At 35.8% G+C, this 23,185-nt stretch overlaps 1 protein-coding gene across 1 annotated transcript; it reads right to left on the bottom strand.

The window, feature by feature from the left end:
• Positions 1-328: 328 nt before the first annotated feature.
• SPACA1 (sperm acrosome associated 1) lies at positions 329-22,959 on the bottom strand. Its single transcript, XM_054492266.2, has 7 exons — positions 19,903-22,959; positions 13,982-14,038; positions 10,248-10,349; positions 9,130-9,236; positions 8,365-8,500; positions 3,747-3,867; positions 329-1,667 (listed from the first exon to the last, which is right to left on the bottom strand). Exons 1-7 carry the CDS (start codon positions 20,108-20,110, stop codon positions 1,514-1,516), a joined length of 885 nt encoding a protein of 294 aa, XP_054348241.2. The 5' UTR covers positions 20,111-22,959; the 3' UTR covers positions 329-1,513.
• Between the last annotated feature and the right edge of the window lie 226 nt (positions 22,960-23,185).

Below are 23,185 nucleotides of genomic sequence, written 5' to 3'. Positions count from 1 at the left end.
TTTTGCTGTTTCATAGACTTCACTGGGGACACCTCCAGTTCTGGAAAATCTGAGGTGACAAGGGACTGGAGCGGGCCCCAAGCAAACCACAGCAGCCCTACAGAAAAGTGGCCAGATTGTTATGTGGGTGCCTGTTCCCATATCTCCTCACTGGACAGGTCCTCCAGGCCTGGGCTTCAAGCCATCGCCCCCCACCCCCACCACCCCCGCCATCCCCACCATCCCCCACCACCCCTGCCACTGCCACCCCTGCCAGAGCTACTGAGCCAGTACCAACTGAGCAACTCCCCAGACAGAACCTCCGGGGGCAACAAAAAATAATTCTTTTGGAAAATTTTATGAAAACAATTTTTTTCACTTAAAGTCCTCAGTGGATTTCCTACAATAGATAACAAAATCATTTTCCAGCCAATTCCTCACTGCTTTTCTCAAATACAAATGTTATGTAACAGAAAACGTGAATAATTCTACAACACAGCCTATTTCTTGGGTACTAGAGGGAGGTGCACAATCAATGCCCATTTACAATGTCTTCTGCACAGGTGTGCAAAGAGTTAATGGTATCAGATAAATCCCATAATAATAGAAATAAAGTTGGCATAGAATTCATATAAACATTAAAAAGTATGTATTTTGTGCTACCATGATAACCTCTGAAAATTCATTTCTGATGAAGTCTACTGAATCAAATTAATGTCTCGGTACCTTGTTTGATAGTTGGCCATAACAGTATCACATAATTACACAGAACAAAAAGGCAGTGATAATGTTCAAAAATAAGTACCTTGGTTCTGAGATGTTACCTGTATACCAAGAACAATGAAGGTACTTATCAGTGGTAATTCAAAAGTCCTTAACTTACTGCTTCTCTGAGAAATACAGGACGTCTTAAATTCATGTCATTTCCTCAGGCACCTCCAAGTTCCTCTCCAGTTCTTCCTTACATATTTCCTATATACAATCATATTTAAGTCACCTAATATATGGAAAATAGGTTGAGCAACGCTTGGCACATAGTAGTCACTAAGTATTTATTGTTATCATTATCATTATTACTTCATGTCTTACAAACTTTGTACGTCACATTCCCTGCAGAGATTCTAAAGTATGATTTGCTTTAGCAAGTTCAACCCAGTGCTTCTAGGGGAGAGAAAGTCTAATATGTAAAGCATTTCTATATTACGTTGTTCTTATTTAAGACAAAACAGGCAAATCACCTAAGAAGTTATCAAAGTGATCAAAAATGCACTTAGAAGATTTGTTGGGGGTACCTTTAGATAAATATCCCCAAGCTATTACCTGAAATAAGTGTTGAGAACAAATTAAAAGTAATATTTGATAACTGTACTGGAAAAATGCCCTGATAAAACAGTCCGATATCCACATTGCATGTCCTTCACACTGTGGCAATCCATTGCAAAATTATTAAAGTATTTCAATGTGTATTTTATTTTTATAATAATGAATCTAATATTCTGTAATATCCTTTGGTTTGTTATATATCATTCAAACATCATTCATTCCATTCACTTAAAGCATCGTCTTCACCAGGCATTTCTGTTGGCAATTGGTCAAGAGAAGTTGAATCTTTGTATCTTGCAGAACTCTGCTCAGATTGTACCTCAGGTGTAGAGGCTTTTGCCCCCCAGAAAGCCTTGACTGCTGCCCTGGAAGAAAAAACAAAAACCAAAACCACCATATGAAGTGAAAACTAAAACTGAATAGATTTCTATATTTTCTATGTATAGAAATATATATATATGTGTGTGTGTGTGTGTGTATTACCTGTATGTATATATTATATATGGTACAAATATATATAACCTGTACATATACAAATATATATAACCTGTATATATATTTGTACCTGTATATATATTACAGGTACATTACATTACAGCTATATTACAGATATATTATAAACGAAAGAAAAAGAATATAAATGTATTTATGACTACTGAACTGTATACTTTAAAATGGTAAAAATCATAAATTTTATATTCAAATTTTATCTCAATAAAGAATAAAATTTTAAAAAATTATAATGATAAAAATTACTAGTCAAAAATGTTCAGCATCTACACTAAAGTTACATGACTATACCTACTCAGGAAAAAAAATTGGAAGGCTGATTTTTAAAAACACTTTTACAGGGGTGGGGGGTCTGGGACGTACTCAAAAAAATAATTCTTTTGGAAAATTTTATGAAAACAATTGTTTTTGCTTAAAGTCCTCAGTGGATTTCCTACAATACATAACAAAATCATTTTCCAGCCAATTCATTGTGATGATGCATCCAGCTGATGCATCATAAACTAAAAATGAATAATGAATAAAAAGGCACTTCTTAAAGAAGATGTAATATATACTATATATGTATATATAGTATATATATGTGTACATATAGTATATATATTATATGTGTACATATAGTATATATATTATATGTGTACATATAGTATATATGTATATATGGTATATATATTATATATGTAAATATAGTATATATTTACTATATACATACTGTATACATACTGTATACAGGTCATATGTATGTACTATATGTATATATAATACATATGTGTATATAATATATATGTTATGTATGTATTATATATACATGCATGTAAATATAATATATATTACCTCTTCTCTAATAAGTGTTTTTTATTCATTATTTTTAGTCTGTGATACATATATATTACATATGTGTGTCTATATATGTATACACATACATACATATATGTATATGTATGTATATACATAATACACATGTTTGTATACATATACAGTTCAAATATATAGTGTATACATGGTACAAATATACATATGTAATATATATGATGATATTTATAATAGTTACATGAGTATTACACCCTGGTAAGCCTGAGGACTCATATACATACATACCACATATATATGTGATGTATACACAATCATATGTAATATATATGCATCAGAAACAAAATAATAAAAAGGCACTTCTTAGATATGAGGTAATATATATGTTATACATACATATATCTACATATATATTATATAACCCATATATTATATACTCATGTATATTATATATTATATATAAATAATAGATACTATAAACATATTTGGTACACATATATGACCTATATATGATATATGTATATTGTATATACATTATATGTACATAGAAGATATATGTATATTGTATATACATTATATGTACATATAATGTATATATATGTACTTATATATAAAACATATATATTACCTCTTCTCTAAGAAGTGCCTTTGTATTCGTTATTCATTTTTAGTTTGTGATGCATCAGCTACAAATCGATAGTATATGAGCCCTCAAGACTTACCAGCGTGTACTACTCATGTAGGTATTATAAATATTGTCATACAAATGAACTAGTAGTTTACAATAACCAAGTTTTAGAGTTGAGAGAACCACAACTGGACAACACAAATATTCATTAAATAAAACTTTTTAAAGCAATTACCATGTAAAATTGTAAAAATTGCATTTAAAAGCTCTCTCACAGTTGGAGAAGCAAGTCATGAGATTGTTTTAAAAAGCATCTACATAAAGAGACAGCGTAGTCTGAACTAGGGCAGTCACAGGAGTAATGAAAGGAGATGGACAGTTTCAAGGCAACATGTAGGAGACATCACGGACAGGGCTTTGCAATTCACTGGATGAGGAGGGGGAAGAAGAGGAGGATGTCAATCAAGGGTGATGATGCATTCCACCATTCACCTACCAATTTATGATTATGAAGATCAATAAGAAGATTATAAATACACAGATAATGACTCCTATGGTCAGCACAAAAATTAGGGCTACATCAGTGACTGGTAGGCTTGATCTTCTCATCTGCAATTCTAGAGAAAACACACAAACCTAATGAGTATTACTACTGAGGAAAAGGAAATGAATATCTAACTTAAAAGTTAATATTTGAAAAACAACTCTAGAAACATAAAGAAATAGTGCAGAGAAAATTATTAATGATCTTGCTCTGCATGTTTGAAATGTCCTTTTCAAACATGCAAAAAAGTTAAAAGAATTTGACAACGAACATCCTGTATTACCACCATCTAAATACTACCATTAATATTTTAAAATTCATCTATCCATTTCTCTATCAATTCATTAATCCATCTTATTTTTTATGCATTTCAATATAATTTGCAAATATCAGTACACTTCCCCAAAAATTTTTCAGCAAGCATATCGTTAACTGGAGTTCAATATTAGTTTTTTCTTTGAAATAAAATTTTCCCACGAAGAATTGCACAAAGATCTTAAATGTACGTTTGCTTAGTTTTGACAAAGGCACTCATATATGTAACTAAATGCTAGCCAAGATATAGAATATTACTATACCCCAGAAAGTTCCCTTGAGCCTCTTCCTAATTAACTCCTTCCTCATCCTCCAGAGGCAACAAGTATCCTGATTTTCTTTTCCACCATAGATTAGCTCTGACTATTCTAGAACTACATATAAATGGAAACACACACTAGGTAATCTCTTGTGTAAAGATTTGTTTACTTAGAATAATGTTTTAGAAATTCACCCATACTGTTAAATGCAACTATCATTTTTTTTATTACTAGGTATACGCCACAATTTGTTTACTCATCCTCCTACTGATGGATATCTAGGCTGTTCCAGTTGTGAGATACTATAAATAAAGCTGCCATGAACATTCTTATACAAGTCATTTTGTGAATATATATCTTAATTTTTGGCTAAATGTCTAATAATAGAATTGCTGGGTCGTAGGGTAGACAGATGTGTGTTTAGCTGTCTAAGAAACCATGAGAACTTTCTCAAACTGATTGTACTGACTGTACATGTTTTATAAATGTTTTCTACCAGATTTTGGCTTGCCTATTCATTATCCCAATGATTTTTGGTAATGAACTGATGTTTTTAATTTTGATGCAGTCTGATTTATTCAATGTTTCCTTTTATGGTGATTGTTTTCTGAATTATGTCTAAGAAACCTTTGCCTACTCCTGAATCATGCAAATATTCTCCTATATTTCTTTCCTAAAACTTTATGGGTTTAGCTTTTACACTTAAGACTATGATACGTCTCTAATTTTTATATTTGCTATAAGAAAGGAATTGAAGCTCATTGTTTTCTATACACATATCCACATACCCCGACCCCTCTCTCTTTAGGAAATGGGGTCTTGCTATATTGCCCAGGCTGGCCTTGAACTCCTGGGCTCAACTGATCCTCCCACCTCAGCCTCCCAAGTAGCTAGTATTATAGGCACACACCACTGTACCCACCTCATGCACCACTCTTACCTCAAGCATTCTCTCCCATATCTCTCTGCTCTTTCAGCAAATAAGGTTATTAAAGAGACAAAGCCAATCTACCATATGTATTATAGTATTGCTACATTGTAAACTGGTAAAAAGCCAATTAACACAGAATATTACTTACTTTGTGAATTATATAGCTTTATTGTAGCTCTTTTATGACCCCAAATTCTGGAATCATAAAAGATTCATGGAAGAAAGAACTACAGAGATCATCTGATCCAACTACTGCATTATACAGATAAGTAAACCAAGGTCCAGGGAGGTTTAATTTGTACAAGGTATATTTTGACTATTTAAATATTTTGATTTTGATAAGTACTACTCTGTCAGAAGTAGTCTTCTATATGAGCAATCTCAACTGCTTATTTTTCTGGATTTGTTTCCCTATCTGTTACACATCATGGAGTATAAGTTTCCATTTTGCCTAGTAATTCTAGAGCTATAAACTCAAGTTAGGGATCTTGCTAAATAGTTCCAAGTATGCTAGAGAAAGTACATCGATATTTACGTTCCAACATTGTTGGATTTTTAAAAATCTTTTTATTTCAAAATAACTTTAGATTTACACAAGTGTGGCATTTTGGAAACTTAAATAAAAGACACCTTTCAGAACTGAAACCTGACAAGGAGAAATGCAAATTTCATTTATCCATTACTCTGCAATGTTAGCTGAGACAGGGTGGAGAGTGAGGGGCATGAAGATTTTATTTATTACAACAGTAGTCTTGCAAGGGTCACCTAGACTATTTTTACAGGTAATGAAAAAAATAGGCTCAATTTCCTATTGAAATATTTAATGAAAAATAGGCTAAATTTGACACTCTCACCTTTTAGATAAACTAAGCTTATGTACTTATTAGTTTCCTAGGACCACCATAACAAAGTACCACAAACTGGGTGACTTGAAAACAACAGAAATGTATTGTCTCGCAGTTTTGGAGGCTAAAAGTCTGAAAACAATGTGTTGGCCGAGCCATGCTCCCACTGAAGGTTCTTGGGGAGGATCCTTCCTTGTCTCTTACAGCTTCTGAGCTTCTGGTAGGCTCAGACATTCCTTGGATTCTGGTAGCATAACTCCAATTTTTGTCTGCATTTTCACATGGCTGTCTTCTCCCTATGTCTGTCTCTCTGTGTCTTCACCTGGCATTCCCCGCCCCACTTTCCATCTGTGTTTGTGTGTGTGTGTGTGTGTGTGTGCACAAGCATGCCCAAATATTCCTCTTCTTATGAGGGCACCAGTTATATTGGATTAAAGGCCCACTCTGCTCTAGTACAACCTCATCTTAACTAATTACATCTGCAAAAAGTCCTATTTCCAAATATAGTCACATTCTGAGTACTTCAAAGTATCTTTTTTAACAATGCCTAATTATGAAAGACTACTGTGGGAGTGAAAAATCTGATATTTAAGTGAATGGATGAGAATTTTTCACTAGGGAAACCATATTTACCCTAAAAATATCTCAATTACATATTTATTTCATGCTAGTACCATACTATGTAGACATTTCTAGCCAAAACATTTGTTTGATTTCTAATCAGCCAAAGGGGTCTGTTGCAGTGGTGTACCCAATTGTCATGTTTAAAGAAATTAATAGATACTGGAGTGTTCTAAAAATATTTTGTCATTCAATCAGCGCATGTACTGAGATGGCAGAGCTATCCCACCATTCCTGGACTGCTGCTATGAGAGAGAGAAGTTACCTTTGTCTCAATAAAGGCCTGACATTTTAGGGTCTGTGCTCCAGCCTTTAACATATACATTACCAAATGCATGCTCCCTTCTAATTATGAGAGGAGCTAACCACACTGAATTGTCCTAACAGGGACGAGATAGTAGGGACAAAGACTGAGAATGGCTCCACACACCTTTAATATCATGAACGAGGGATAGTTGAGATATTTTTTAGTTTAATGATGTTTTTATTCTCTTGCCTTTTTTAGAGCTTTATTGAAAATTATCCTTTTAACGACACCTGATATCCCAATAGAGGAATAAGATTATTAGCTTTCACCATGAAGATGTTTCTAAACTCATTAAACAGCATATCAAAAAAAGTTTAAATAGTAGTTTATTTTTTAAAATCACCCTAAAATATTTTAATCTGTTTTCATTTCAATAAAATGGTTATGTTGTGCGGTATCTCTAAATTACAGCAGAAGCTCTTTGTGTTCAGAAATAGCTTCAAGAAGTCCAAAAACGCCTTTAAAGTTACATGTAACTTTTGGCATCTTTGTGTATGTGGACATTTTTCTGGAAAAAGGATCCCGAGCCTTGATAGGATTCTCAAAAGAACTTGTGACCAAGTCCCCACATCCCTAAGAACAAAGTTGATAACAACAATTAAAACAGTTAAGAGCAGCTGAACAAAAGGAAATAATTACCTGGATATGTAAGCCATCATAGATTAAATTGAATATAGGCAAATGGATCTATCTCACAAGGAAAATATGGTTTCTAATATGTAAAATGACATTCAGGACAACATTCGCATTTTGTGATATGTATATTTTTGAGAACTGTATTAGTGCTTCATCAAAAAACATTTGCTTCAAATATGTAATTTTTAAAGAGACATACTTTGACATCATATTTCTTAATTTTATTTATTTTACTGAATGAAAATTTTCATAAGCATCCATGAGAATTCCATTTATCCATTTTCACTTTTATAATGAAAGTAAAAGCAAGAATATAATTCAAGTTTGAGGACTGTTCTCTGAAGATACTTAAGAAATACACCAGTTTCCCAAAGTGAGGACTTTGTGACTACTTTGTGAAAAAGAAATTAAGTAGTATCTTGTAGAAAAGTCTAAATGATGTAAACCAGTGGTTCTCAAAGTGTGGTCTCTGGACCAGCAGCAACAGGGAAACTTGTTAGAAATGGAAATTCTTGTTCCAGTCCCATCCCAGATCTAATGAATCAGAAACTCTGGGGGTAGGGCTAGAGATTGGTGTTTTAACAAGCCTCTAAGTGGTTTCAATGCTCTTTAAAGTTTGGCATATAAGCAAAGCAAGACATTGCTGGACACTTACCACTGCTCGTATAGACTGTGAATTTAATAGTTGCTACTATTTCATTATTATCCAGTGTATCACACTCGAAAGCCAAGGGGTGACTTTCCCTGCGTACTTCTAGGATTGCTGAATCATTTACAAGTACAATGGATTGCTATTTAAAAAGAAAAAAATAACAAAGTATCAACATTCTTCATGTACACTTACCAGGAAACAATTTATTTCCCTTAAGGAAAGGAGGGTTACTGCTCTCTTAGCCTAGTTTAGTAATTAATGATCTACATGGATTTTCAGTCACACAATCCAGACTTCAAATCCCAACCCTACCACTTCCTGCCTGTGTGACTGTGGACAAGTTAGTTACTTACCTGTAAAAATGGGTATAATGGTAGTGATTACCTCACAGAATTGTTATATGGATTAAAAAAGGCTCTAGCACTCAGTGTCATGTCTGGCACTTAATAAACCCTTAATTAATGTTAGCCACTGCTATCATTATGCAACTCCTATATAAGTCAATGAAAACCTTGCTTCCGAAATGGAATACTTTGTATAAAATGGACGTTTTAAAATTCTGATTATAGCTGGCCCTTAGACGTATGTAAAGTTTACTCCTAGTAAATAATGAAAATTTTAAAATTCCAAAATAATAAAGTTGTATAATTCTTAACTTCATTTTGGCAAACTGCTTTTAAAAAGAAAGTTTTCTGAAAGCCATCAGAAATGAGAAACAAATTTTATTACTCACTAGAAAGCACCAGGTTATATCCATTCATTACTCACTTGGTCTGGCCTTAGAAGTTTCCACATATATTTGAAACGATTTAAAGGAGATGTGTGAATACATGCCAGTCTAACACTTTCAAGACTTTCCGAAATTGGTTTACCCCCTGAAAAAAAATTAAGCACATAAATACCATTGGGCATTATAAATTGCTTTATATATGACACTACTTTTTTTTTTTTTTTTTTTCCTGAGACAGGATCTGGTTCTGTCGCCCAGGCTGGAGTGCAGTGGCATGATCTTGGCTCACTGCAACCTCTGCCTCCTGGGTTCAAGCCATCCTCCCACCTCAGCCTCTCAAGTGGCTGGGACTACATGCAGATGCCACTGTGCCTGGCTAATTAAAAAAAAAATTTGTAGAGATGGAGGTTTCACCATGCTGCCCAGGCTGGTCTCAAACTCCTGAGTTCAAGTGATTCTCCTGCCTCGGCCTCCCAAAGTGCTAAGATTACAGGTGTCACAATACTACTTTAAAAAGCAACCTCCAGTTTTAAAAATCAACTATATGCTGGAAATTATCAAACATAATTGGGAGTTTGAGTGTAGAGGAACAGAAGACTGATAGGTGCAAAGATAAAGTCACCAAAAGAAGCAGGTGAGGAGACACCATGGCTCTCTGCTCCTTATGCAGAATAAGTTGTAATTGACCTAGTGATCTGTTAGACTAAACTATGAGATCTATTAGTGGCTTCCAGTGTACTGGTTAGGGACTCCCATTAGAGATACTGAAATTTCAGAACAGCATAATGTGATATGGAATAGCTGTCAAAGTTCTCAATTTAAAGTTTACCAATCTACTGACAAAATGCCATGACTAAAGCATCAAAAGCATTTCGCCACAGGACAGCCTCAACTATAGACCCTATATACAGTAAGCCTCCAGTGTATTATAGAGAATATATGTTCAATTTTAGATGTCTCTGAAAAAATGTGAAGCAAAATCAGAAAGTTGCTCAGAACTATAACTGTTTAAAGAAGTGGAATTTAAAATTTTATGATTTTCTTTCAGTATGTCAGCTAGTTGCCTCCTTCTACTCAGTGGCAACCTGAGGTGAAAAATATTTCCCCAGAGTAAACTCTTGCCCACAGTCTCCCTCCAATACATAATTCAACTCACAGCCACAATCTATTGGTCCACGGCATTCTTCTACCCGTACAACACACTTGGATTCACCACCAGGGCATCCATTTGTTAATATAACTTCTCTAACACCGATACCTTTGGTTTAAAATAAAAAAAAGGCAAATGTTAAGAAAAAAACTGATTCCAGAGTGTCTTCACTTTCCCACCAAGGTCTTTTCTTAAGACTTTTCTTCTAATTTTAGAAATTAAGTTCCCAAATTCAGAACGATAACACTTAAAATTTTTTTGGCTCTTCATTTTGAATCATTTCCTAAAACAGTATTTTCTGGAGTGAGTTATGTGAAACACTAGTTCCTCTGGTTACCATAAGAAAAAGGATTCCATGATCATACACATTTGAAAATGGTACATCAAATGAAATTAAAGGGACCGCTTTACTATGGAATTTTGAGGGAACTTTTAATATGCTAGTAAATTAACATGCTATTGTGTACATTCTCATTGATCTAAGATGTGAAATTTTTACATTTTAACATCTTTAAAATAAGAATACATTTACAATTGATAACATGTCATAAATTAATTGGCAGTATTTTTCCTTTTTAGAGTACATAAAATATACTTCTTACAGTCCATAAATTCGTGGATTTGATGGAATATAGTGGTATACAATATTTCCCAAATTTATTTGACCATGGAACTTTTTGGGGAAGCATGGGGAAAGTTTCTGAAGGAAAATAAAAAATCACATTTTAGCATAAATGATGCCTTTAAATATTTAGATTCATAAAATGTCTGTATTAAATATAGAGAGGAGAACCTATTACTGACCAAATCTCCATTTCCAACAAGATGCTCTCTTTAGATTGTCACACTTTTTGTAACAAGAACTTAACTTTCCTAACTGATCTCAGAATTCCAGAGTTTGCCTCACATCACCACAACTGAGAGAAATAACAAAACGTGGGATTAGCTACATGTTGAACTGTGTCCCATGTTAAGACAGGCTAAGAAAGAGTCCATTTTTATTTCCTTAACTACCAGATTTCCTCTTCCAGCCCCTCTACGATGTTATTTTAGAGGGCAAAGGAAAGTTGATGACTAGAGGTGTCTTATAACTGCTTCTCAAACTTGACAGTGCATGCAAGTCACCTGGAGATCTTACTAAAATGCAAATTTTGATTTAGCTGTTCTTGAATGGGTTTGAGATTTTGCATTTCTAACAAGCTCCCAGGTGATACTGATGCAGTCTGTGGACCACACTTTGAATAGTAAGGGAGAAGGCTACACATGAAACAAGAAAATGGAAGGATGGAAGGAAGAAGGTCTTTGGTTAAGAGAGATGATGGCTGAGAATGGCTGAAGTACAGCTCCACTTGAGTTTATGAAAGTTTTTTTTTTTTTTTTTTTTGAGACGTTGTCTTGCTCTGTCGCAGATGCTAGAGTGCAGTGGTGCAATCTCAGCTCACTGCAACCTCCGCCTCCCGGGTTCAAGCAATTCTCCTGCCTCAGCCTCCTGAATAGCTGGGATTACAGGTGCGTGCCACCATGCCCAGCTAATTTTTGTATTTTTAGCAGAGACAGGGTTTCACTATGTTGGTCAGGCTGGTCTCGAACTCCTGACCTGGTGATCCGCCAGCCTCAGCCTCCCAAAGTGTTGGGATTACAGGCGTGAGCCACCACGGCCAACCTGAAAGCGTCTTTGGAAGCACAGCCTTAATTCCGTAGTAATTAACATGCTATTGTTAATATTTTTAAAGCAGTTTTTTTGTTGTTGTTTGTTTTGTTTTGTTTTTGAGATGGAGTCTCGCTTTGTCGCCAGGCTGGAGTGCAGTGGTGCCATCTCAGTTCACGCAACCTCTGCTTCCTGGCTTCAAGCAATTCTCCTGCCTTAGCCTCCCAAGTAGCTGGGACTACAGGTATGTGCCACCGTGCCCAGCTAATTTTTCTGTATTTTTAGTAGAGATGGGGTTTCACCATGTTGGCCACGATGGCCTCGATCTCTGGACCTCATGATCCACCTGCCTCGGCCTCCCAAAGTGCTGGGATTACAGGCGTGAGCCACCGTGCCCGGCCTAAAGCAGCTATTTTATGTATTTATTTATTTAACTAAATACAGTTCACTGAGATGCATGTAGGTGTGGGATTTTCTGTAATACCAAGTAACACCTAAAAATCTGCCTGGATATAAAAGAAAACTTTTTGACTGCTAAAATATTGTTTCAGAAGTTCAACAGAATTTTCATCAAGGCATTTTTCTCTTCTAGTTCTAAATTGAAAGGTTTTTAACATTTTTGGCACAAAATATTGCTTTTTCTAGTTTATTTTTTTCGTATAACTTATTACCATCTGATACATTACATGTTTTACATATTATGTGTCTGCTCTTACTAAACTATACATTGCTTGGGGGCAGAGAGTTTTGTCTGCTTTGTCTGCTCATACCCCTAGCATCTATAACAATGCCTGGCACATAGTAGGCAAATAATTTTTAAAAAATAATCATTTGAGTGAATACAATTTCTAAACTTGTCTTTAAATAATAGAAAACAATGGCAATTACTTGAACTGTCATAAAAATAATTCTCTACCTGTGAAAATTTCCGAAGTTAGCAGCTAAACAAAGATGTAAACCACAAATAAGTAATTGCAGGCTTACTACATGGATTTCTCTCATTTTATGACTCTGACTTACTAAGAAATTAAGGTAAAAAAAAACAGGTTAAAACAATTTTAAGAGATAGAAAGAATAGTGGTTGCCAGGAGCTGGGAGGAGGGGGAAACAGGAAGTTAGTGTTTAATGGGCATTTTAGTTTGACATAATAAAAAAGTTCTTGAGATGGGTGGTTGTGATGGTTGCACAAGGATGTGAATATGCTTAAGTCCACGGACTTGTATGTTTAAAAATGGCTAAAATGGCAAGTTTTATGTTGGGTATACTGTACCACAATTTTAAAAAGCTTCTCCAAATAAAAACAATTCAGGTGTAATTTTTGACACCGCCACCCCTGTGAAATTCATTCTGATCTAGATCTGAATGGATTTTGTCTTCTTATCCTCTGATAATTGTCCCCTTTTCCCTCTCATCACTATTTTCTTTCCAAGGCAGATTCTATTTAGAAGAAATTTAATTTGATTGTGAATTACCTATGGTCTTCTCAGTACCCTGGTCTACAGCATTGTTTCTCAAAGGGTAGTCCTCTAACTAGCAGCATCAACTTCATTGTAAACTTGTTAGAGAAATTTTATGTCCAATTTCTATCCATGGAATGATCAGACTAAGTCATATTCTTTGAATATTATTCTCCCCACAAAGCCAATACATCTTTTCTCCAAAACATGACACGCAAATTGGAGAAATGTAGAATTTAGAATGGACTATTACAAATAAGCAAATTCTTGATAAATTTGCCAACACAATATGTGGGAAGACATCTGTGAGATGCATTGGAAAATCTTTCATCTTCGAAACATCTGTGAGATAGAGAAAATTTTACTTTGGTGAAGGCAGTTTATGTGCCAAAAGAAAAAAAAAAAATAGGGAGCTGGCTTAAAATGAGATTTAGAGATTATAAACTGAAAATATCTTACAGTTTAAAGCAATCACCCTGAGTTTTGTGTATACATTATAGTTATTAGAAATAAAAATCCATGAGAGATGCATGAAAGTACACAAGTTACAAATACAAAGTTGCACACTATCTGCTTTTACCTTTCCTCCCCCGCAAATTACAACGTGGTTTATTCATCTGCTCCAAGCTACTTACCACATGTAACGGTGCACATTCCGAATTCTACTTCTTTGACAACATTCCTATTTGAAACTAAACATAAAGGGTAAAGACACATTATTTAATTATATGAAAACTTTTCTAAATGAAACACCTCTTACTTGGAGATGAAAGACATGTGTATCATATGGGCAGCAGACATTTTTTAAGTTTTCCATTTAAATCAGAAAACAATGCCATTCTGAGTACTGTTATTGTCTAATTCAAAAGGGTCTCAAACCTCTAAAGAAGTCCATTAAATTAGGAAATAACCTAATAGGAAGGTTTATATTTAAACTTTGTATATACCTTAAAAATGTTTTTCATCAGTTGATATATAGTGAGTCAAAACTTGATAGATGGTCTCAGAAAAACACACAAAGCCCTATCTGTTGTAAAAACCAATATTTTCTATTCTCTATTTTCCAAAATTGAGTGTATAATTTCCATTCAAAAAGAAGCCCTTAACCAGTGTTTATGAAAATGATAAAAGTTATAGATTAGTTCTACTCATTTCCCAGGTTAAGATGGTAAATTTAAATATTTCTAAGAATTTATTTCAACACTTTACCAGGTTAGTATAGGAATATATCACTATTTAAGAAATTAGGTGTTGTTGGTTCTAAATCATATGTTTCTCTTTTTCTAATCATTTGAAGTTTGGCATAGAATTCCACTAGCTATAGTATATAAGCAATTCTTCAGCTCAAATTAGGACGAAAATCTCAATAGAAAAAATATAAAGTGAGATGTTAGAAGATGACTTTTAAAAGGCATTGTACCCTAGGACAACAAATCACATGGAAAACACGTCGAACTGGAGTCCAAAGAGCTGCTTCTATCACTAATTAGCTGTTTGCATTTGAGCAAATTTAATTAAATGTTGTCAGGCTTAGTTAACCCTTCTGCAAAATTTGGAAAGGAAAATCCATCTCATTTGATTGCTGTAAGAATTAAATAAGGATAATGTGTGTGAAAGCATTCTATAAATTGTTTAGTACTACAAACATACTTAAGATATAATTACCCAATTTAAACCCATTTTGTACTTATTAATTTAATATAATGCTGGTTTTTTTCCTATTTTGATAACTGTAAAATCTCAAAATAGTTTCATAAACACTACTATTCTGTACTTACGAGCACCAAATATAGTTTTTTGTTTTTGTTTTTCTGAGAGAGTCTTGCTCTGTTGCGCAGGCTGGAGTGCAGTGGCATGATCCCGGCTCACTGCAACCTCCGCCTCCCAGGCACAAGTGATTCTTCTGCTTCAGCCTCCTGAGTAGCTGGGACTACAGGCACATGCCACTACGCCCAGCTAATTTTTATATTTTCAGTAGAGACGGGGTTTCATCATGTTGGCCAGGCTGGTCTCAAACTCCTGACCTCAAGTGATCCACCAGTCTCAGTCTCCCAAAGTGCTGGGATTACAGGAATAAGCCACCATGCCCAGCCCCAGTACAGTATCTTGAATACTCAGTAAGCACCCAATGCACATAAGTAAATCAATATTGACTTTAAGTCATTTCTTTAACGAAAATAAATGATTTAGACTATCATGATGATCCATTTTGAACTGTGAAATGCTTAGATACCTTCTACAGGCACATTAAGAGACACAAATTAAAAGCCAAATCCTGAACATAGAAAACACGGCTAAGAGAATGAGTGCTGCACTACTTTTAAATATAAGCATTTTTCAAAAATCATTAGTCAATCACTACACATTCTACTTTGGGAGAGTTGTTCAATTTCTTCCAACTTGTTTCCTTAAAGAAAAAAAAATGAGACTAAATAAGAAAGTCTCTAAAGTCCCTTTCAGCTTTAATATTCTATGATGTATTGAGTGTCCATTAGGTTACTCAGTAACTTTTTTTAAAAATGGGAATCCTACAATGGTGGGTCAGTGGAATTCTATGTAACTTGACTTCAGTGTGGCATTTGTCAAAATTTCTTGTTATAAACCTATGAGTGGTAAAAAAAAAAAAAAATATATATATATATATATGGTCTGAATGTCAGTAGTTTTATGTGAAACTGTTTAAACTCTAAGACCACAGTTGTTAATTAACCAGTTGGTATCAACATGGTAGGAGTGATGTGTCACAGGGCTCTGTCCTGTTCAACATTTTTATTAATGACCTGGAAAAAGATGCTGTTATCATGCTGACTGAATCCAGAATTCTGCAAAGCTAGAAAGGATAGCAAATATATTTGATGATACATCCGGATCTAAAAAAATGACGGGGCAAAATAATGGGCAAATCTAACAAAATGAAACCTTGTAGGAATAAAAAGTCCTTCACATACAGCTGAAAAGCCAGCTGTCCAAAACTATTTTATGGGTTGTCTTAATTTGATAGGACAGTTAAAAATGAATGGAGAGTTCAATAGTGAATTCAGTAGGAGTCAAAAATGTGCAGAGGCTTCCCTAAAAATCTACTGGGTCTTAGACTACACTAACAAAAGCCTGGCATCCACAGTGATGAGGATAATGATCTTGCTCCTTTAGTTGTGGCCAGATCCTGAAATGTTCTCTTTAGTTCAGGACAGCACATGGTAACTTTAGGTATATATCATCAGGGTGCAATTTTAGTTTTTCAGTTTCTGACAGTTGATTTGAAAGGCTGATATTTTATGACTTCTATTCTTCCTTAGAAGTATTCCAAAGACAAAAATAACATAGATATATTTGTATAGGATAAAACCCATTGTATAGACTACAACTTTCTATTTTGCAATTACTATGTAGGTCTATTGGCCCCTTTTTATAAATCCAAGGGTATACCTGTATAAAAGATATAATATATTTAAAAGATATATTAAAGGGTATACAAGGTATAACAAAAGTATAAGGATATAAATCTAATAGTTTTTTTTTTTTTTTTTTAAGACAGAGTCTTGCTCTGTTGCCCAGGCTGGAGTGCAGTGGCATAATCTCAGCTCACTGCAAGCTCCACCTCCTGGGTTCATGCCATTCTCCTGCCTCAGCCTCCCGAGTAGCTGGAACTACAGGCACCCTCCACCACGCCCGGCTAATTTTTTGTATTTTTAGTAGAGATGGGGTTTCACCATGTTAGCCAGGATGCTCTCGATCTCCACCTTGTGATCTGCCTGCCTCAGCCTCCCGAAGCACTGGGATTACAGGCGTGAGCCACCGCGCCTGGCCATAAATTTAGTATCTTAATGATTTTTCTTTATCTTGAAACATTGTGATATTTCATCATCCGTAATGATGGTATTGCTCATTATTTTCAACTACATTTTTAAATGACTAAAATTTAAAAATGAAAGAATGATTGTAATTGCCTAGAAAAATAATGTAATGGTGAAAGAATTACACTAACACAAGCTATTTTACAACATCTCAAGTTTTCATATTGCTTTGCCCAAGGTATTGCATCATCTTTCAAGAAGATACAAAAGAAGTCTAGAGGTATCCTCCTTGTAGTCTATTTTTGGCTTTTATTGAACACAGTTGAGATTTCACAATTTTTCGTTTTTTGCCCATAATGGCCGAGAGAAGAAAACTGACAGAGAAAAACATTTCACAATTATTGAACGAATCAAAAGATGAAAAGAGACAGATAACAGCACTTTAGATGCTAATGATGATGATGAAATTGATTGTATAAGCAAAATCTCAATAAGAGATGATGATTATCTTGGATGAATATACTAGATGAATTTTCTCTAACTTAAGAATTGATGAGTAAACATTATATTTCTGGGGATGAAAAGAATATATGGTATTATCATGTAGTTAGCCTGACAACAGGAAAGATTTGATCCTGAAATATACTGTGACAATAACTTGTGCCATACTGTTTTGCTAAAAGGATGTGGACAGTATTCTTTCCTTTTTTATAACATTTATGCACCAACATTTATTTGCCAAGGTTTGTAAGTGAACATATTGCAATGAAAGATATGTATATAAAGGTGACTGAAAGAAAAGATTATGTAGAAATCAGTAAAATTCATTGGACCAATCATTCTAATTGGTGTTTATAAATCTAAAGATGAAAATATTTTCCAATTATGAAGAAAAGAAGATGGCTTTCTCTTCAACAAAATATATGCCTTTCTAGTTTTCAAAAGTGTTGGGTTTTTTGACAATACAAGTGCAAAAAGAACCAAGATTAATGATAAGCTAGAATTTATTAAAGATGTACTCAAAATCTGGACTCAGTATTAACACGAGGAATGCATTCCAGGTTCATGCTTAACAGTTGAGCACTTAGTTGCATTCAAAGTACTTTGCCCAGTTAGGGTACATACACCTTCAAAACTAGGATATATGGAATAAAAATTTGGATTTTTCCATGTTTAAATTCTTCTTGAAATTTCTAACAAAATTGTTTTCACTATCCCTTTATTCTTATTTGTAAATTATTTTTAAATGACTAAAAAAAAATTAAAGGTCCCCTGGATAGTAAATGGGGATAACTGTTTCTACTGATCCACTGAAGGTTAAGGGGACAGTGCAAATTTCAATAATCGTTCTGGAAATTTTCAGACCTCTAACACCTCAGATTGTTTAAAGTTTTGGATTCTCTCGCTCCCCAAGAAAAAGCACTTACGCATGAAATAGTTATGTATTAAAATCCCAGAAAGTACATGGATTCCTTGAAGTCCGTAGATGAGGAAACTGAGACTCAGAGAATAAGTAACTAACCTACATTTTAATTTGAATGTAAGACATTATAACTTTATTGCCTGAGTTTAGCCTAAATAATATTTAGCATTTTATAGCTAGAAGTATTTCTTGGCCAGTTTAATATTAAAATTGTTAATTCAATTACTTTAAAGAAGAGAATGAAGCAATAGCTACTGTGCTTTACAACGTGTTCTCTTCTTTCCTAGTCATCTTTCTTTTTCACATTTCCGAAGTCAAGGATCTTTTTAAGCTCTCTGTAGTATAATGTTACCAGGCCGTGCAAACCTCGATCCCACTGTTAACCTCAGACAGTTCATTTCTTTCTGTTGGTGCTGAGGATCACTATCAGGAAATAAAAGGCTGGTAGACACAGCAGTCACTCGATATGTATAGACTGAAGAGATATGAGAATGCAAACGATATTAAAAGAATCGCAGCTGGGTCATTTAGAAGGGAAAGGAATAATCTTTCTTGAGAAGGTAGCAAACCTGCTGCTGACCTTCTACCTGCTAGAATGTGAGTTACTAATCAATATGACATGTACAACAGCCTGTCAAGTTTTATTGCTTAATGAGCCGGCAGAAAAAAAGCAAACGTATGTACCAAGCGGGGGCTCATTGTTCCTTGGTTAATATGTAGCATCTAACAAAGCCACTAGCTGGATCCCTTGACAGGTGTTTTCTACTGCTCCATTCCTTTGTCCGAGGCTGCACATACCAATCAAACACCACAATGCAGAGATGCTCAAGGCTAGGAGCTGCAGGAAGCTGCCATGGGGCTTCTGGGCAGTTTTGTCGGCATACTGGTCTATCTAGATGTATCGTCGTAAAGGGGGATTCTGAATTCCATTGCAACCCCAAGTGCAAATGTGGAAATCAAGCAACTTGGAACTTGAAAAAAAAAAATCTACTATGAGAAGGGAAAATGACTGCAAGAGGAGTCAAAATGATTCCTCTTGGTGGAAGGCTACCTCCCACCCTTAAAAAAATCTTTTTCCTTGTCCAAAGCAATATTTAGAAGTGTTTCTATAGCAGTTTCTATATACGTGCTTATCTGTGTATCTTGCTGTGGCCTGGGAGAATGGGCACATTCTTCTTCAAAGCCACAGGATGCAAGAAAGGGACAAACTCGGGGCTGAGGTATGCGAGAGAGCTCTCTAGACGTTAACACACATAATTATGGTTCTCAGGCAAAGAGCAGGCCTTTGCTCCGTCAACAGGGGCCTCCGCGTGCTCCCCAAGGGAGCTCCCGTCCTCACCATCCTCGGTTTCAGCGGGGGCGTAGTTCTCTGCGGTCTCGCTGTCGTTGTTTTCGGTCTCCTCCTCGACCTCGCCTTCGTGGGCCAGGCCGGCATCCTGGACGGCAGCGGTGACGTTGGTCCCGCGCGCGGACTGGAGGCCCGCCAGGAGCAGCCAGCCGACAGTCAGCAGCAGCCCGGCGGAGCAGCCCGTGCCCCTGGGGCTCATGGTTCTCGGCCCCGACGGCCGTCCGAGGCGCAGTCGCCGCCGCGGCTCCTGAGGACTGGTAGTCGAAGAGAGCTGCGACACCCCGCCCGTAGCCGCCCGGCTCCGAATCCCGTGACGAACCGTGACGCCTCAATGGTTGCCGGGGCGCTGCTCCGGGGCTGAGCGCCTGGAACTCGCGCGGAGCTGAGCTGCGAGGCGTGCAAGACGGAACGCGATGACAAGCCGCGTGCGACAAGTCCGTAGGAGAGGACGCCGCCCTTCCCCGCAACCGGAAGTTCCCTGCCCAGGGCGCCTCCTTGAGCCTTCCGGGTGCGGTAGGCGTTGCTGTCGGGTGCTCCTTCTACCTCGGTTTATAGAGCGACCCTTCCGCCTCCTCGCCCACCCTGCCTGCTTTCTTCTAAGACATTTCTTTTTCGTACATAATGTTTACCCTTCCCCAAACTAGACTTCTTAGCCCTCACATACTCTTTGTGTGACTTGGTTTCAAAATTTCTTATCCAGAATATCCAATTTGGGATGTATTGAGAAGGATTCGATTTCTTCTTTGGGATCAGAATAATAGACTTTGAGTAAGAAGAAATTTAGAAATCATCTGATACTCCAAGTCCCTCATTTTTAAGTGAAGAGATTAAGAATCAGAGAGATGAAATGACTCGCCCAAAAACATCCAGAAATTATTTACAAAGCTGGATCTCACAGTCACATCTCCCGAACACTTACTCGATGATAAGTGATTCTTATGATAAGTGATCTTATGATTCCAGGTTAACAATGAAGAAGCTTTTAGTGGGGGTGATTGGGAGTTCAAGCGCTGAAAAGTTAGGGTTGACTTTTTTTGATTCTGTTATTACAAATTTTACCTCATCTAGTAGTCACAATGTGGTTGTTGTTGTTTTTGAAAAGACATATAAGGGTGCCATACTTTGAGGCTTAATGTTTAAATTCCTATGACAAGTGAGATGAAAGTGAACTTTCATACACTCTGGCTTTTGGAATATTTGAATATCTAGTCTCAGCAGACTAACAGATAAGCAGGTAACAGAAAAGTATTAAGAGGTTCTTCAGAGACACTTATTTGTAACAAAATAGGTTGTTTGAAGCAGAAGTTGAAATTTTGTGTTTGAATATTTTCTCCCGCAAAGGCTTCTAGTTTTGAAAACACAAGGACTGCTAAACATCTTCAGTATTAAAGTTCGAATTGGTATTGGTGAGAAGTCTCTGGGAACATTTATGTCAATTAAAATACCTTAAAATATAGCGCTTGACAAGATTATGAGGGACGTTAACATGGGAAACTTAGATATGATCTTGAGAAGTAAAGGCTTTTGTTTCATGGCTAAATGAGTCAAAATTTTTCTTTTTTGAATCCTGAGAGAAATAAGTCAAAAATTATGCCGTCAAACACAAACTTTAAAAAGATGATATGTAGTATTGTTGCTGGCAAATTGTTGAGTGTTTCAAAGTCAATTTTAGGATTCATTGCTTCCTGAAGATAGTATCCTTTTTTAGCAGAGAAAGTCCCATAAACTCTAAAATATGTAATTTGATTCAAGGAAACATTAATAATCTAATAAATAAACATCTCCAAAGGGAGCCAGATGGGTCTCAAAGAGGACCTGAAAGATTTAACTCTGAAATAAAGACTATTAATACCTCTAATAACAGCATTATAAATCACCTATAAAATACTGTGTTACTCATGTAAGTTATAAGAAAAAGTAAAATATCTGGCTTCAACAAACTTTTACTGTCTCTCTAGTACTCTCTCTAGCCACAAATAAATGAAAGATAAGTGTTTAGCCAGAAGGGCAGGGCACAGAATCTAGAGGGACTGACCCTACTCTGACCTGCAGATACTAAGGAGCAGGAATTCCACCCTCAATCCCTGATATGCTCCTCTGACCCACCTCATCCTGCCTGGAACTAAGCATCTCCACCCCCATCTCCAATTTCCAAGAGGTGGGGATTAGAGCCTAAACTCCCCTGCCCCACTCTGCCCAAACATAGCTCACCTATCTTGGTCTGACCTTACCTTGCTTGGCCTCATTTGGCATGCGGGAAAATCATTCCTCTATCCAGTCTCTGCACTACCTACACTTGAAGACCAATTTGTATTCTGAAAAGGAAGACCAATTTGTGTATGTGTGATATAAGCACAAGATAGATAATCAAGGCCTAAATAAAGGATTACCATAAAAATGAAAAGAGAAATGAATGTGAGAGAAATAACAAAGGAAGGATTAACAAAATGGAATGACTGGCTGCCTAAGCAGGATAAGGGAGTGAGGGAGGGAGCAAATAAAGGGAATTAGGAAAGTCAGTAGACATTTTGTTTAAAGGTTAAGTTGGAGGTATCAACAGAAGTCAAGTGAAAATATTCATTGGGCAGTTTGAGATGACCACATACCAAAAAAGAAGATGAAAATCACTGATACACACCACAAGCATGAAAAAATACACACACACACACACACATATTCAGTTAATACAATGTTCTAAGTACTGCTATAACATTAGAAACTTTACAGTGGTATTTGTGAAAATAATTATCTGGGAGATAAAATTGATTTTGGCTTTAATATGCTTGATTTGGTAAAAAGCATTCTCCATAGTGATCCCCCAGAGAGAACGTTCTCAAACCACTCTTGTGATATTTCTAACCTTTAGGGGAGAAGAGATTTCTCTTTTGGAGCAAGATCTCAGAGGCAGGATTTCTCCCCTGGCTTTTTTGTTTCACACCCTTACCTCTGTTGTGTCCTTATTCTGTGTCCATCACTTAAAACTGTATTGCTACACAATGTGGGAATTTTGTGGTAGAAACTGTAGGAAACCTACTGCAGGAAAAATATAGGCATAAAAAATTAAAAAGCTGTAGGAACCCCCCTGGATTTTTGAACACAGAAATAGCAGTTTCAAATGGTTGGACTATATCCTCTCAATAAAATGTAGCTGCCTATAAAGGCCCTACCTCACTGAAGGTCTTCTTAAGCCAATAAGAATTTCCATGTGTTAAAGGAAGAGTGGTACCCATAAGATGTTCTATTTTAATAAGAATTTTAAAAGCCATTGAAAATT

This window comes from Pongo pygmaeus, chromosome 5 (genome assembly GCF_028885625.2).
Source record: "Pongo pygmaeus isolate AG05252 chromosome 5, NHGRI_mPonPyg2-v2.0_pri, whole genome shotgun sequence".
Taxonomy (NCBI): domain Eukaryota; kingdom Metazoa; phylum Chordata; class Mammalia; order Primates; family Hominidae; genus Pongo; species Pongo pygmaeus.
Note: the sequence above shows the minus strand (reverse complement) of the source record. Positions and strands in the feature narration are given on the sequence as shown.